General features: G+C 43.9%; 1 protein-coding gene across 5 annotated transcripts; it reads right to left on the bottom strand.

Annotated features, from left to right (window-relative positions):
• Window positions 1-1,184: 1,184 nt before the first annotated feature.
• LOC135510379 (lysophospholipid acyltransferase LPCAT4-like) lies at window positions 1,185-16,166 on the bottom strand. 5 transcript variants are annotated; one of them, XM_064931249.1, is made up of 13 exons: window positions 15,651-16,164; window positions 13,117-13,483; window positions 11,905-12,017; window positions 10,907-10,967; window positions 10,538-10,596; window positions 9,461-9,495; window positions 7,464-7,518; window positions 7,267-7,349; window positions 6,964-7,089; window positions 5,921-6,104; window positions 5,676-5,768; window positions 2,380-2,515; window positions 1,185-2,014 (listed from the first exon to the last, which is right to left on the bottom strand). In XM_064931249.1, the coding sequence occupies exons 1-13, from the start codon at window positions 15,738-15,740 to the stop codon at window positions 1,797-1,799; spliced, it is 1,620 nt and encodes a 539-aa protein (XP_064787321.1). In that variant the 5' UTR covers window positions 15,741-16,164; the 3' UTR covers window positions 1,185-1,796. The 5 variants fall into 5 exon arrangements, with proteins under 5 accessions (XP_064787321.1, XP_064787322.1, XP_064787323.1 ...); XM_064931250.1 differs by having other exon boundaries at window positions 5,936-6,104; window positions 15,651-16,163; XM_064931251.1 differs by having other exon boundaries at window positions 5,951-6,104; window positions 15,651-16,163.
• Window positions 16,167-16,249: the final 83 nt, after the last annotated feature.

Raw genomic sequence — 16,249 nt, 5'->3', positions numbered from 1 at the left:
CACTGATAAAGAGAAGGAAGAGGGAGGGAGAGAAGAGAGGGAGGACGTACCAACCTCTGGGAAGGTGACATGGAGAGAGCTCAGTCCTGTGACGAGAAGGAAATGGGGAAAGAACGACGTCGAAAGGAAAGACGAGAAGGAGCTGAGCACAGCAAATATGGAGATAGATGGAGAGATGGGGAAAAGGGAGAGAGAGACAATTGAGAAGCCTAGTCTCAGACATCCTGTGACTAGAGCAAGAAGGAAGGATGTAGAGGGAAAGAAAGAGGATAAACCAAAACCAGCAGAGAAAGAGACAGGAAAACAAGGGAACGAGACAAAGGAGCAGAGGACTGAAAAGTCTTTTCCTATACCAAGTCCCATGGCAAGAACGAGGCATGCTAAAGCCGTAATGGGCAGGAAGGAGCAGAAGGAAGAGTCTGCAAACACTGCAGAGGAGGAGACGGGGAAACAAGGGGACAAGGTGGAAGAGCAAGTGACAGAAAATCTGAAAAGTAAAACTATCGAGGGGGAAGGGACTATCGAGAATGATGCATTCGTAACCAACAGGGGTCTAAACCGTAAAGGAATGAAAAGGAAGGCGGGAGAGAGTGGGGATATGGGAGGGAAAAAGGAAAGACAAGTAGTGGTTCAATCTGAAGAAGGGAGCCATTTAGGATTAAAAAAGCTTAAAACTAAAAACAGGAGAGGACTAACGGAGGAATCCACCTCCTCCTCCAAAGGAAAAATAGAGAAGGTAGAAACCGATGCTAAGATAACAGGAAACAGAGGGACAACAGAAAACAAAATAGAGCTAAAGACCATTCCAGCATCCAGAACCAAACACAGTGAAGGGAAAACGGAGATAGAAACAGTTCTGTCCCCTGTAACTGAACGGAGGACAGGAAAAACAGAGGGAGGAAAAAGAAAGGGAGAGACCATTCATCCTCCCATCCCAGCCAAGCTCAGTAACGTGGGGGAGGATGAACCAACACAGGCAGAGGGTCACACATCTGACGAGAAGAGAGAGAAAGTGGAACCCAAGAGAAAGCCAGAGATGGACAGAGCAAGAGAGAGATGGAGCCAGAGAGTGGGTGAAAGACAGAGACTGAGTGAGAAGAGAGGGCGGAAGGATGGGAGAAACAAACTTCAAAGGAAAAGGAAGAAGGCCTCTTTAAAATAAGGCCACAATGAAACAAAAGGAGTCCAATGTTTAATATTCAGTTTAATAGATTAAATGTAAAATACAATACAACATCCTGAGAAGTCATTTACATAATCATTTGGTTGTTATATTTTGTTCATTAAAACAATACAAATTCACATACACATCCCATTTAAAGCAGTACAAAATAAGACACACTCTTAATTTGATTAAAATCGTATTACATTTATAAATAAAACACTACTGTGATACTATTTTCCCAGCATCTTGACAGGCAGATCCAGAGAATTGTGTAACAATCATAGCTAGCTATGTAGCTTTGACATTGTAAACAAGTCTCAAAAGACCACATATAACCCTGAAAGAAAGACATATGCACTAGTTCACTATGAGTCGTTCCCTTTGACTTCTTAGAGAACAGCGTGTTATATTGGCATTACTGTCGATACTGTTGAGCTGCCTTAGGTTTTTCTTCAATTTCACAAAATGGCGTAAGCCCCATTAGAAATAGAATTCCTAAAAGGGGAACCCCATTCAAGTCGATGTATAACCGGCAGCCATTTTGTAAGTAAGCTCACCCATATAGATTCATCTGTAATAACTGCCCAGTCCGTTCTAGGAATTCTATCAGCATGCTTCAGAGTTCCTTCACTCAGTCGTTCTTCTTACTGGGCAGAGGAGAGCCGTTATCAGCCATTTTGTAAGGCAAGGCTGTTCTGTTGTCGCTAGGCGATCCTGCATTGTTGTTCCCTGCCTTCCCTTTGGTCAGAGGAGAGGATGATGGTGTGGACTCCACCCCCTCAGGTGTGAAGTACTCGCTGATCAGTTTCTGATAGGTGGGGTGGGTGGTCAGCACACTGAACAGGTCTTCTGTAGAGATACAACCACATAGCATTGCAGTTCCAAGGGACAGTGGGACGAACAACAGGACATGGCTTTCACAATTCATCTTTCCTCGATTCCTTGCATCTGCTCTCCTTGCCTCCTTCTCATTGGAGAAAAAGATCCTTGGAACTTCTCAAATGCTGTTGAGAAGGAGGTGAGGAGATGTGTTGCGAGGGATCGCAGAAAGACAAATTGAGAAACAGCCATAACTAGGGTCAAATCACAGACTTGGTTTGTGCCCAACAAACAGGCGGAGAAGTTTCTAATACACCACTAATAATCAAGATAAGTTTCAAGTTATTCATGTATTTGAATGTCAACATTGTTAGTGGATGGGTGCCTGGGCTTACGTTCGGTGGGCGCTCCTCTCAAGGACAGTTCAGTGTACAGTTCCTCTGTGTGGTACTGAGGACTCCCCACTAGCGCCCCCATCAGGTCAGACACATCCACTGCAGTCAGACTGCCACTACACTCTCTGTCATACAGCTGCAGACAGTTTACACTGGGTTCAAATATATACATTTATGTAAATATATACCATTTATATACTGTCTATGTAAAATATATTAATGTGGTTTATATAAAATATATTCATGTAGTATATAGGTTAAAGCTTCCTCTTTATACCGTAGTAACCGGACATACCGCCTGGGTGCCAGTCTATTTCTACTCCCTTGCCAACTCCTTATTGAATTGTCATTCCAAACATGTTGGAGTTGACAAGAGCACTAACCGATCTGGGATCCAGGCTACGTATAGTACATACAGTTATAGGTTCAAACGTATAACTTCATATCGTACATACCAAGTTTAACATGTATACTCTCCACAAACACTGGGGTTCTAAATCTATTCTCCACAAACACTGGGGTTCTAAATCTATTCTCCACAAACACTGGGGTTCTAAATCTACTCTCCACAAACACTGGGGTTCTAAATCTACTCTCCACATACACTGGGTTTCTAAATCTACTCTCCACATACACTGGGGTTCTAAATCTACTCTCCACAAACACTGGGGTTCTAAATCTATTCTCTACAAACACTGGGGTTCTAAATCTACTCTCCACAAACACCGGGGTTCTAAATCTACTCTCCACAAACACTGGGGTTCTAAATCTACTCTCCACATACACTGGGTTTCTAAATCTACTCTCCACATACACTGGGTTTCTAAATCTACTCTCCACATTCACTGGGTTTCTAAATCTACTCTCCACAAACACTGGGTTTCTAAATCTACTCTCCACATACACTGGGTTTCTAAATCTATTCTCCACAAACACTGGGTTTCTAAATCTACTCTCCACAAACACCGGGTTTCTAAATCTACTCTCCACAAACACCGGGGTTCTAAATCTACTCTCCACAAACACCGGGGTTCTAAATCTACTCACCACAAACTCCGGGGTTCTAAATCTACTCACCACAAACACCGGGGTTCTAAATCTACTCAACACAAACACCGGGGTTCTAAATCTACTCAACACAAACACCGGGGTTCTAAATCTACTCTACACAAACACTGGGGTTCTAAATCTACTCTACACAAACACCGGGGTTCTAAATCTACTAAACACAAACACCGGGGTTCTAAATCTACTCACCACAAACACCGGGGTTCTAAATCTACTCTACACAAACACCGGGGTTCTAAATCTACTCTACACAAACACCGGGGTTCTAAATCTACTCTACACAAACACCGGGGTTCTAAATCTACTAAACACAAACACCGGGGTTCTAAATCTACTAAACACAAACACTGGGGTTCTAAATCTACTAAACACAAACACTGGGGTTCTAAATCTACTCTACACAAACACTGGGGTTCTAAATCTACTCTACACAAACACTGGGGTTCTAAATCTACTCTACGCAAACACTGGGTTCTAAATCTACTCTACACAAACACTGGGGTTCTAAATCTACTAAACACAAACACTGGGTTCTAAATCTACTCTACACAAACACTGGGTTCTAAATCTACTCTACACAAACACTGGGTTCTAAATCTACTCTACACAAACACTGGGTTCTAAATCTACTCTACACAAACACTGGGTTCTAAATCTACTCTACACAAACACTGGGGTTCTAAATCTACTCTACACAAACACTGGGGTTCTAAATCTACTCTACACAAACACTGGGGTTCTAAATCTACTCTACACAAACACCGGGGTTCTAAATCTACTCTACACAAACACCGGGGTTCTAAATCTACTCTACACAAACACCGGGGTTCTAAATCTACTAAACACAAACACTGGGGTTCTAAATCTACTAAACACAAACACTGGGGTTCTAAATCTACTCTACACAAACACTGGGGTTCTAAATCTGCTCTACACAAACACTGGGGTTCTAAATCTACTCTACGCAAACACTGGGTTCTAAATCTACTCTACACAAACACTGGGGTTCTAAATCTACTAAACACAAACACTGGGTTCTAAATCTACTCTACACAAACACTGGGTTCTAAATCTACTCTACACAAACACTGGGTTCTAAATCTACTCTACACAAACACTGGGTTCTAAATCTACTCTACACAAACACGGGTTCAAAATCTACTCTACAAACACTGGGGTTCTAAATCTACTCTACACAAACACTGGGGTTCTAAATCTACTCTACACATACACTGGGTTTCTAAATCTACTCTCCACATACACTGGGTTTCTAAATCTACTCTCCACATTCACTGGGTTTCTAAATCTACTCTCCACAAACACTGGGTTTCTAAATCTACTCTCCACATACACTGGGTTTCTAAATCTATTCTCCACAAACACCGGGTTTCTAAATCTACTCTCCACAAACACCGGGTTTCTAAATCTACTCTCCACAAACACCGGGTTTCTAAATCTACTCTCCACAAACACCGGGGTTCTAAATCTACTCTCCACAAACACCGGGGTTCTAAATCTACTCTCCACAAACTCCGGGGTTCTAAATCTACTCACCACAAACACCGGGGTTCTAAATCTACTCAACACAAACACCGGGGTTCTAAATCTACTCTACACAAACACTGGGGTTCTAAATCTACTCTACACAAACACCGGGGTTCTAAATCTACTAAACACAAACACCGGGGTTCTAAATCTACTCACCACAAACACCGGGGTTCTAAATCTACTCTACACAAACACCGGGGTTCTAAATCTACTCTACACAAACACCGGGGTTCTAAATCTACTAAACACAAACACCGGGGTTCTAAATCTACTAAACACAAACACTGGGGTTCTAAATCTACTCTACACAAACACTGGGGTTCTAAATCTACTCTACACAAACACTGGGGTTCTAAATCTACTCTACACAAACACTGGGGTTCTAAATCTACTCTACGCAAACACTGGGTTCTAAATCTACTCTACACAAACACTGGGGTTCTAAATCTACTAAACACAAACACTGGGTTCTAAATCTACTCTACACAAACACTGGGTTCTAAATCTACTCTACACAAACACTGGGTTCTAAATCTACTCTACACAAACACTGGGTTCTAAATCTACTCTACACAAACACGGGTTCAAAATCTACTCTACAAACACTGGGGTTCTAAATCTACTCTACACAAACACTGGGGTTCTAAATCTACTCTACACACACTTGGAGCAGAACTTACAGTGAATGCAGTGTGAAGGAGGGACTTAAATCCCAGAAGCCCAGAGACTGATGTCACACTTAAATAGATCTGTCTGAGGTCCACCTTGTCATCCTGGAACATACACACGTACTGTTAACACATACACAGAGTATGCAAAGTACACAACACCAAGGAATACTTATGGAAATCTACTACTTCAGTACTCGACACAGAAGCACACACACACACCACACTTGACGCCGGTTGGTGGTGGCCAGTTTAACCTTGGAGTAGTTTACCTTGGAGTAGTTTACCTTGGAGTAGAGTCCACAGATCTTAGCAGCAGTCTGTCTGTCTGTCAGTCCCAGGAGTGGTGCCAGCTCATCCACACCAGCACTCCAACCCTGTTCTGACTGACACCTGTCAATTATCTTACTCAGTGCTGCCTCCACCTCGAACTCTCTGAGACTGAGGATGGAGAGAGAGAGAAAGATGAGATGAGAGGGGGGAGAGAGAGATAAGAGGAGCAGAGAGAGCGAGCAAGAGACAGAGAGATGAGAGGGGAGAGAGAGAGAGAGAGTGATAGATGAGAGGGGCGAAAGAGAGAGATGAGAGGGGCGTAAGAGAGAGAGAGATGAGAGGGGCGTAAGAGAGAGAGAGATGAGAGGGGCGTAAGAGAGAGAGAGATGAGAGGGGCGGGAGAGAGAGAGATGAGAGGGGCGGGGGAGAGAGAGAGAGATGAGAGGGGCGGGAGAGAGAGATGAGAGGGGCGAGAGAGAGAGATGAGAGGGGCGAGAGAGAGAGAGATGAGAGGGGCGAGAGAGAGAGATGAGAGGGGCGAGAGAGAGAGAGATGAGAGGGGCGAGAGAGAGAGATGAGAGGGGCGAGAGAGAGAGATGAGGGGCGGGGAGAGAGAGAGATGAGAGGGGCGGGAGAGAGAGAGATGAGAGGGGCGGGAGAGAGAGAGATGAGAGGGGCGAGAGAGAGAGATGAGAGGGGCGAGAGAGAGAGATGAGAGGGGCGAGAGAGAGAGATGAGAGGGGCGAGAGAGAGAGATGAGGGGGCGAGAGAGAGATGAGGGGGGCGAGAGAGAGATGAGGGGGGCGAGAGAGAGAGATGAGGGGCGAGAGAGAGATGAAGGGCAAGGGAGACAGATGAGAGGAGCGAGAGAGAGAGAGATGAAAGGGTCGAGAGAGAGAGATGAGAGGGGCCCAGCAGCAAAGGGCGACCAGCTCCATATTAATGCCCATGATATTGGAATGAGATGTTTGATGAGCAGGTGTCCACATACTTTTGGTCATGTAATGTACACACACACGTCTCTTACCCGTCTTCATGCAGCAGAGAGAGAGTTTCTCTGGCAGGTGGTTCTAGGGGGAGGGAGAGTCCTCCCAGTTTTCTGGTAGGAACACGCCCCTCCATCACATGGTCTGTCGCCGGGATGCCCAGGGTCCTGATAGACAAGAGGTTACAGATGTTAGAATCATCTACACACATTCATAAAATACATGCATCCAAAGCAAACAGATAGCCAAGTATACATTATGCAAATACAGAGGCAAAATTGACCACAACATGCCAAACAGTGGGAAACATCCACAAACTACACACAAACGCTGTGTAGACTCACTTGGCCATGAGTTTCTGGACATTGTCTGCATACAGATTAGGGTCATCCTTCTCCTCCTGGGAGGGGGTGTATACTGGCAGGTACTGTAGCCAATAAGAGAACATACATTTTTTACTGACAGGTATTACAGCCAATGAGAAAACAGGAAATTCTTCTTTGGTGAGTGGTCATTCTGATTATGGACAATATGGCCTTACCTCAACAGTAACGTTAGTGTAGAGCTGAGAGCAGGTGTGCCACAATGCCTCAACCCTGGAGGGAAAAACACACCCACCAATCAGTGAAATATCATATATTGACAACTTGTTTCCAATAATATGTATGTTAAATTGAGATTTGATAATGAGCTCTGGCGCTCATCGCATGTGTCAGGGCTTGAAAACTATTACGGACGACAAAGGGAAACCCGGACGCGAGCTGCCCTGTGACGAGAGCCTACCAGACGAGCTAAATGCCTTTTATGCTCGCTTCGAGGCAAGCAACACTGAAGCATGCACGAGAGCACCAGCTGTTCTGGATGACTTCGTGATAACGCTCTCTGTAGCCGATAATGAGCAAGACCCTTAAACAGGTCAACATTCACAAAGCTGCAGGGCCAGACGGATTACCAGGACGTGTACTCAAAGCATGCGCGAACCAACTGACAAGTGTTTTCATTGACATTTTCAACATCTTCCTGACCGAGTCTGTAATACCAACATGTTTCAAGTAGACCACCATAGTCCCTGTGACCAAGAATGCGAAGGTAACCTGCCTAAATGACTACCGACCCGTAGCACTCACATCTGTAGCCATGAATTGCTTTGAAAGGCATGGCTTACCTCAACACCATTATCCAAGAAACCATAGACCCACTCCAATTCGCATACAGCCCAAACAGATCCACAGATGACGCAATCTCTATTGCACTCCACACTGCCCTTTCTCACCTGGACAAAAGGAACACCTATGTGAGAATGCTATTCATTGACTACAGCTCAGCGTTCAACAGCATAGTGCCCACGAAGCTCATCACTAAATCACTAATATAAGGACACTGGAACTAAACACACCCCTCTGCACTGGACTTCCTGACGGGCCGCCCCCAGGTGGTAAGGGTAGGCAACAACACATCTGCCACGCTGATCCTCAACACTGGGACCCCTCAGGGGTGCGTACTTAGTCCCCTCGTGTACTCCATGTTCACCCATGACTGGGTGGCCAAACATGACTCCAACACCATCAGTAAGTTTGCTGACAACACAACACAACAATGATACAGCCTATAAGGAGGAGGTCAGAGAACTGGCAGTGTGGCGCCAGGACAAAAACTTCTTCCTCAAAGTGAGCAAGACAAAGAAGCTGATCGTTGACTACAGGAAAAGATGGGCCGAACAGGATCCCATTAACATAGACGGGGCTGTAGTGGAGCGGGTCGAGAGTTTCAAGTTTCTTGGTGTCCACATCACCAACAAACTATCATGGTCCAAACACACCAAGACGGTTATTAAGAGGACACGACAAAACCTTTTCCCCCTCAGGAGACTGAAAAGATTTGGCATGGGTCCTACAGCTGCACCAGAGAGCATCCTGATCAGTTGCATCACCGCCTGGTACGGACACTGCTTGGCATCTGACCGTAAGGCGCTACAGAGGGTAGTGTGTATGGCCCAGTACATCACTGGGGCCAAGCTCCCTGCCATCTAGGACCTATATAATAGGCGGTGTCAGAGGAAAGCCCATAAAATTGTCCGAGACTCCAGTCACCCAAGTCATAGACTGTTTTCTCTGCTACCACACAGCAAGCCTTACCGGAGCGCCAAGTCTAGGTCCAAAAGTCTCCTTAAAAGCTTCTACCCCCAAGCCATAAGATTACTGAACAATTAATAAAATGGCCACCACCCCTCCCCCCATTTGTTTTGTACACTGCTGCTACTCGCTGTTTATTATCTATGCAGTCACTTCAGATTACCTCAACTAACCTGTACACTGCCTCGGTACCAGTACCTCCTCTATATGGCCTCGTTGTTATTTTATTGTGTTACTTTTTTATTATGTTTTACTTTAGTTCTTGAACTGCATTGTTGGTTATTAAGGGCTTGTAAGTAAACATTTTACGGTAAGGTCAACGCTTGTTGTATTCGGCGCATGTGACAAATAAATATTGATTTGAATGATTATTATACGTTTTTATTTGATATAGATGGTGTCTTACCAGGTAGTTCCCCTGTGGGTCCAGCGCACAGTATCCTAGAAAGTAAGCATGTTTTTAAAAAGGCATAGAAATAATAACTCTAGAAGGTGAACTGCCATGTGCAGAGAGTACATCATGGGCCTACGTCTGACTGTACAGGCATTCTGTGGGGTCATGAGAGTTCCAACATCTACAAACATTAACTATGATTAGAAACCACATGCTATTTCTTTATACGACAAGGTAGGGTGCTCTCAGTCACAATTCCAATGCGCTCCGGGTTAAAATCCCACAAGCCTAACCTTAGCCATTAGTGGGGGGAAATGCAAAACTGACCCAAGATAAGCATCTAGTGCCAACTTCAAGTTTCAATGTCACATGCACACGTACAGTGCATAGTCTTTCTTTCTTGCTAGCTCTAACACCAACAATGTAATACTAGAAATAACAACGTAGAACAAAACACAAGATATAAACACAAATAGCAAGTAAGCATACTATATACAGGGTCAGTTCCAATACCATATTTACAATGTGCAGGAATACTGGAGATGGAGGTAGATATGTATAGGGGTAAGGGTACTATATACAGGGTCAGTTCCAATACCATATTTACAATGTGCAGGAATACTGGAGAGATGGAGGTAGATATGTATAGGGGTAAGGGTACTATATACAGGGTCAGTTCCAATACCATATTTACAATGTGCAGGAATACTGGAGAGATGGAGGTAGATATGTATAGGGGTAAGGGTACTATATACAGGGTCAGTTCCAATACCATATTTACAATGTGCAGGAATACTGAAGAGATGGAGTTAGATATGTATAGGGGTAAGGGTACTAGGCAACAGGATATGATTAACAGAGTAGCAGCAGCGCACATGATGATTGTATGTGAGGGGATGTGTGTAGAGTCAGTACAAATGTATGTGCAACTTCACCCTACACCTTCCGCTGCGTCGGTATGTAAACTACGAGTGACAGTGCTGCTTCCCCCTGACAACATGCACCCCTGGAGCCAGCGCTTCCATCCCTCCGTTCCGACACTCAATTTCTCTGCTGTATTTCAATACTGACGCAGTCCAGTCCACTCACCACTTTGTTGGGGTAGTGCAGCAGGACAGGTTGGACTGGGACTCCAGCTAGGAAGGCACCTAGGAGGGAGACAGAACAGCAAACCAGTCAGCTCACCCCCCTATGTAACACAACATACCATCCATTACTTTAGGTGTAGAAGAGATGGCATTCTTTATGATGTTCTCACCAAACCGGGGTTCAAATACTATTTTAAATTATCTCAACTACTTTATCTGGGCTTGATTGAGCTTGACTGGCACAATGGAACCAGTAGAATAGTCACAAAAGTGCATACCCCGCCCATCTGGCACCCTAGGCAGGCTAAAGCAAAGGCAAAAAGCATTTGAAAGATTTCAAATATTATCTGAACCCTGGTCTAAATCTCACCAGGTTTGAACTTTATGAGAGTGGTGCCGTTTGTCGTGGTGCCTTCTGGGAACATCAGCATCTGGCCATGAGAGAGAGGGAGACTGTTTGATGAATAGAGACAATGAGAGCGATGGGAATTTAGAATTTAGTTTGTCGAACCAGTTCTATGTTGTCCTATCAGGAAGGTTCATTTGGAGAAGGGACTGATGAATAGAGGTGTGTTAAACCAGTTCTATGTTGTCCTATCAGGAAGGTTCATTTGGAGAAGGGACTGATGAATAGAGGTGTGTTAAACCAGTTCTATGTTGTCCTATCAGGAAGGTTCATTTGGAGGAGGGACTGATGAATAGAGGTGTGTTAAACCAGTTCTGTTGTCCTATCAGGAAGGTTCATTCGGAGAAGGGACTGATGAATAGAGGTGTGTTAAACCAGTTCTATGTTGTCCTATCAGGAAGGTTCATTCGGAGGAGGGACTGATGAATAGAGGTGTGTTAAACCAGTTCTATGTTGTCCTATCAGGAAGGTTCATTCGGAGGAGGGACTGATGAATAGAGGTGTGTTAAACCAGTTCTATGTTGTCCTATCAGGAAGGTTCATTCGGAGGAGGGACTGATGAATAGAGGTGTGTTAAACCAGTTCTATGTTGTCCTATCAGGAAGGTTCATTTGGAGAAGGGACTGATGAATAGAGGTGTGTTAAACCAGTTCTATGAAAGCCGTCCCTTCATCAGTAAAGTTCATTGTTGGCCGCCAGTAACATTATTCGAACATGACATACCGGTATTGCAAGTCAACAAAGTTGTGGTGCTATATGACGCAAGACTGATGCAGTGAGGTTCATGTGTAACTGGTGGGATGTGAACCAGCGTCTCCTGTCTTAACCATTCGACCAAGAGGAAATCCTTGTAGTCTGCTAGCAACAATAGGGTTTCATGTCTCAGGCAGGGCTTCTACGTTACACCAGTTCCCCATGAGCCTAATTTGACCTTTGATCCCTGCCCTCTGATCCCTGCTTACCTGTGGCCAGTAGCCATTGGAGGTGAGCCTCTCTTTGATCTGAACGACAGCCCGTTTCCTGGATTCTGGACTCTTCCTGTTTACCAACACTGACTGGTTAAACTCCAGGAGGGCTGAGAGAGAGAAAAGACAAACCATATACACGGCTGTTATAATAAGCCAAATTGACATGATAATTATATTCATTAGGACACAAACGCCACTGAAGTGCTACTGAAGAGAGGAGAGAGAGAGACTTAAACTCTATAGGGAGAGAGAACTGAGGGAAATGTGAGAGAGAGAGAGAGAGACTAGAGAGAACAGAGGGAAACGGGAGAGAGACTAGAGAGAACAGACAAGGAAATGTGAGAGAGAGCGAGACTAGAGAGAACAGACAGGGAAATGTGAGAGGGAGAGACTAGAGAGAACAGACAGGGACATGTGAGAGAGAGAGAGACTAGAGAGAACAGACAGGGAAATGTGAGAGAGAGAGAGAGACTAGAGAGAACAGACAGGGAAATGTGAGAGAGAGAGAGAGACTAGAGAGAACAGACAGGGAAATGTGAGAGAGAGAGAGAGAGAGAGAGAGACTAGAGAGAACAGACAGGGAAATGTGAGAGAGAGAGAGAGAGAGAGAGAGACTAGAGAGAACAGACAGGGAAATGTGAGAGAGAGAGAGAGACTAGAGAGAACAGACAGGGAAATGTGAGAGAGAGAGAGAGACTAGAGAGAACAGACAGGGAAATGAGAGAGAGAGAGAGAGACTAGAGAGAACAGACAGGGAAATGTGAGAGGTGGCGAGGAAGAGGGAGGAGAGGAGGGGATGGAAAAGGTGAAGGAGAAAGATGGAAGGTGGGGAAAGAGAGTGCAGGACAAAGAGACAAGAGACTAAGAGGGGGAAGGTGTGAAAGAAAATGAGGGAAAATACAACTTTAGCACACATTTAGAAGAGAGTCATGAGAGTTGTGTTCAAATATTCATTAGTTCCTTGTGCTGTTGGACTACTATATGCAAAGTAGACTGTATCGGTATATGTACTTATCTAGTGCAGTTGGGACAGTGGTCGTTGGTGAGTGAATGTATTAATGATGGACTGACTGGTTTAAATGTGTATGATGTGAAAATGTATGTGATTCTTTTAAAGAAGGTGATGCCAAAGAAAAATGCCATCCTGTCTCTTTAAAAGGGCAACTTTGACCCAGAACCTCTCCCAGTCTCCCACAAAACACTCACCCCCTATAACGGGAATGCTTTGGTTCTCGGATCTAGACACCACCGTAGGCAGCTGGGTTTCCGTCAGCACCAACATATCCAGGAAGCTACTGTGAGGTGCCACTGCCAACACAGGAGCCTCCTTATGCCCCGCCCTACAACCTTTGACCCGGAACCAGAAGAACCCCAGGAAGAAAAACACTGCCCGGCTAAGGAACCAGATGATGGGGTGTAGTAACCATCTCCTCCACCCAGTCGTTACTGGCCGGGACCGTTCCGCCTCTGAGAGGCCAGCCAATCGGAGCCGGGCAATAGGCCACATGATCAGGAAGCAGAGGACAGCCAGAAAAACTCGTATGGGGACGAGGATGGAGCCAAACACCATGCCCTGTGGATGGGAGGGACAGGGATATGATCATATATGGAGGATATTATGTTGCATAGGGTAGGTTGAAGTCAGAAGATGACATACACCTTAGCCAAATACATTTAAACTCAGTTTTTCACAATTCCTGACATTTAATCCTAGTAAACATTCCTTGTTTTAGGTCAGTTAAAATAAAGTGGTGATCCTAAGAATGTGAAATGTCTGAATAATAGTAGAGAGAATGATTTATTTCAGCTTTTGTTTCTTTTTCAGTTCCGCCCACACATTTTCTAAGGGATTGAGGTCAGTTCTTTGTGATGGCCACTCCAATACTTTGAATTTGTTGTCCTTAAGCCATTTTGCCACAACTTTGGAAGTATGCTTGGGGTCATTGTCTATTTGGAAGACCCACTTGCAACCAGCTTTAATTTCCTGACTGATGTCTCGAGATGTTGCTTCAATAAATCCACATATTTTTCCCTCTCATGCCATCTATTTTGTGAAGTGAACCAGTCCCTCCTGCAGCACCCACACAACATGATGCTGCCACCCCCGTGCTTCACGGTTGGGATGGTGTTCTTCGGCTTGCAAGCCTCCCCCTTTTTCCTCCAAATGTAACGATGGTCATTATGGCCATACAGTTCTATTTTTGTTTCATCAGACCAGAGGACATTTCTCCAAAAAGTACGATCTTTGTCTCCATGTGCAGTTGCAAACCGTAGTCTGGTTTTGTTTTTGGAACAGTGGCTTCTTCCTTGCTGTGCAGCCTTTCAGGTTATGTGGATATAGGACTCGTTTTACTGTGGATATATACTTTTGTACCTGTTTCCTCCAGCATCTTCACAAGGTCTTTAGCTGAGGTTCTGGGATTGATTTGCACTTTTCGCACCAAAGTGCGTTCATCTCTAGGAGTCAAAACACGTCTCCTTCCTGAGCGGTATGACGGCTGCATGATCCCATGGTGTTTATACGTGCGTACTATTGTTTGTAAAGATGAACGTGGTACCTTCAGGCGTTTGAAAATTGCTCCAAAGTATGAACCAGACTTGTGGAGGTCTACAATTTTTTTTCTGAGGTCTTGGCTGATTTCTTTTCATTTTCCCATGATGTCAAGCATAGAGGCACTGAGTTAGAAGGTCGGTTTTGAAATACATCCACAGGTACACCTCCAATTGACTCAAATTATGTCAATTAGCCTATCAGAAGCTTCTAAAGCCATGACACCATTTTCTGTAATTTCACAAGCTGTTTTGAAGGCACAGTACATTCAGAGTATGTAAACTTCTGACCACTGGAATTGTGATACAGTGAATTATAAGTGAAATAATCTGTCTGTAAACAATTGTTGGAAAAATGACTTGTCTTATGCAGAAAGTAGATGTCCTAACCGACTTGCCAAAACTATAGTTTGTTAACAAGAAATGTGTGGAGTGGTTGAAAAACGAGTTTTAATGACTCCAACATAAGTGTATGTAAACTTCTGACTTCAACTGTATCATACATGCATTGCACACAGAGACATACAACCCTTTCATATTTATTTGGACAGTGAAGCTAAAATGTTTAATTTGGCTCTATACTCGAGCATTTTGAATTTGAGATCAAATATTTCATGATTTGACAGTACATAATGTCACCTTTTATTTGTGGGTATTTTCATACATATGTTTTATTTGAAGGTGTCATAAGTATTTGGACAAATTCCCTTATAGTGTATTAAAGTAGACAAAAGTTTAGTTTTCAGTCTCATATTCATAGCACGCAATGACTACATCAAACTTGTTGACTACCAACTTGGAGGAATTTGCATTTTGTTGTTGGTGTTTTTTCAGATCATGTTGTGCCCAATAGAAACTGAATGGTGAATAATGTAGTGTCACTTTTATTATAAATAAGAATATTATATATTTCTGAACACTTCATTTAATGAACTACATTCAAATGTGGACGCTACCATGATTACAGAGTCATTAATCAATCGTGAATAATGATCGGTGTGAAAGTGGAATAAATATAACGTAGCCTGCCGGGCAGCCGCTAGTGGGCGCTATGTTTGGATAGTGGAGATCCATAACGTCCACTGGCGGCACACCAGGTTAGGCATAATGGTGAGAAGTTAGCATGTTTTGGAGGTATGATCGTTGTGCAGCTCTTACCACATTTCCTCAAGCATAATAAGACAACTCACCCTTATTAACTGCGCCCTGGTCAGTTTCAACGTGTGCACAAATGGGTGTTGGGAAGAATAAGTTGCTTGGTGACTGTTCTGCCTCTCCATGGCGACTCGGCAAGCCTTGACAGATCAAACCAGATTTCAAATGAACCCTTTCAGCTTTGTTGTGTGAGTTATTCACTGAATGGTAATACATATGCCGTAGAGTCGAAAGTTAATTCCGCTGCAACTGTTTTGCTTTGCATAAAACCTGATATCTCAAAATGTGTCTAGATACAGAGAGCGAAGGACAGGAGACCGAGTGCGAAAAAGCTGATTGGATAAAAAATAAATAAAGACAAGTCCAAAATGAAAACTAGCCAAGTGAAGACGTGAACCCGTACAAAACAAACAAAAAATCCCAAACGTTGATTTATTGTACTACAACACAATGAACGTTATAAGAAAGGTGCGCTATCGTCCTTGCACATAAAGTAAAAGAATAACAATCTGGGTAGTTAGTCCATCCTTTTAACATACCACACCTGTCACGCCCTTCAGAAAGACATGACAAGTGAAAGACTCCGAAAATGGGAGGATTCGATTATGCTGAGCCGCGAGACACCGGTCTATGG

This window comes from Oncorhynchus masou, chromosome 23 (assembly GCF_036934945.1).
Source record: "Oncorhynchus masou masou isolate Uvic2021 chromosome 23, UVic_Omas_1.1, whole genome shotgun sequence".
Classification (NCBI taxonomy): Eukaryota; Metazoa; Chordata; class Actinopteri; order Salmoniformes; family Salmonidae; genus Oncorhynchus; species Oncorhynchus masou.
Note: the sequence above shows the minus strand (reverse complement) of the source record. Positions and strands in the feature narration are given on the sequence as shown.

Bases quoted from the DNA above. Each gene is read 5' to 3' on its own strand.
- LOC135510379 (XM_064931249.1), bottom strand. From the start codon at position 15,740: ATGGAGAGGCAGAACAGTCACCAAGCAACTTATTCTTCCCAACACCCA. The intron at 12,018-13,116 runs GTGAGTGTTTTG...TCTCTCTCTCAG, and splicing joins AAGCATTCCCGTTATAGGGG to CCCTCCTGGAGTTTAACCAG. The intron at 2,516-5,675 runs GTAAGTTCTGCT...AACTGTCTGCAG, and splicing joins TCCTTCACACTGCATTCACT to CTGTATGACAGAGAGTGTAG.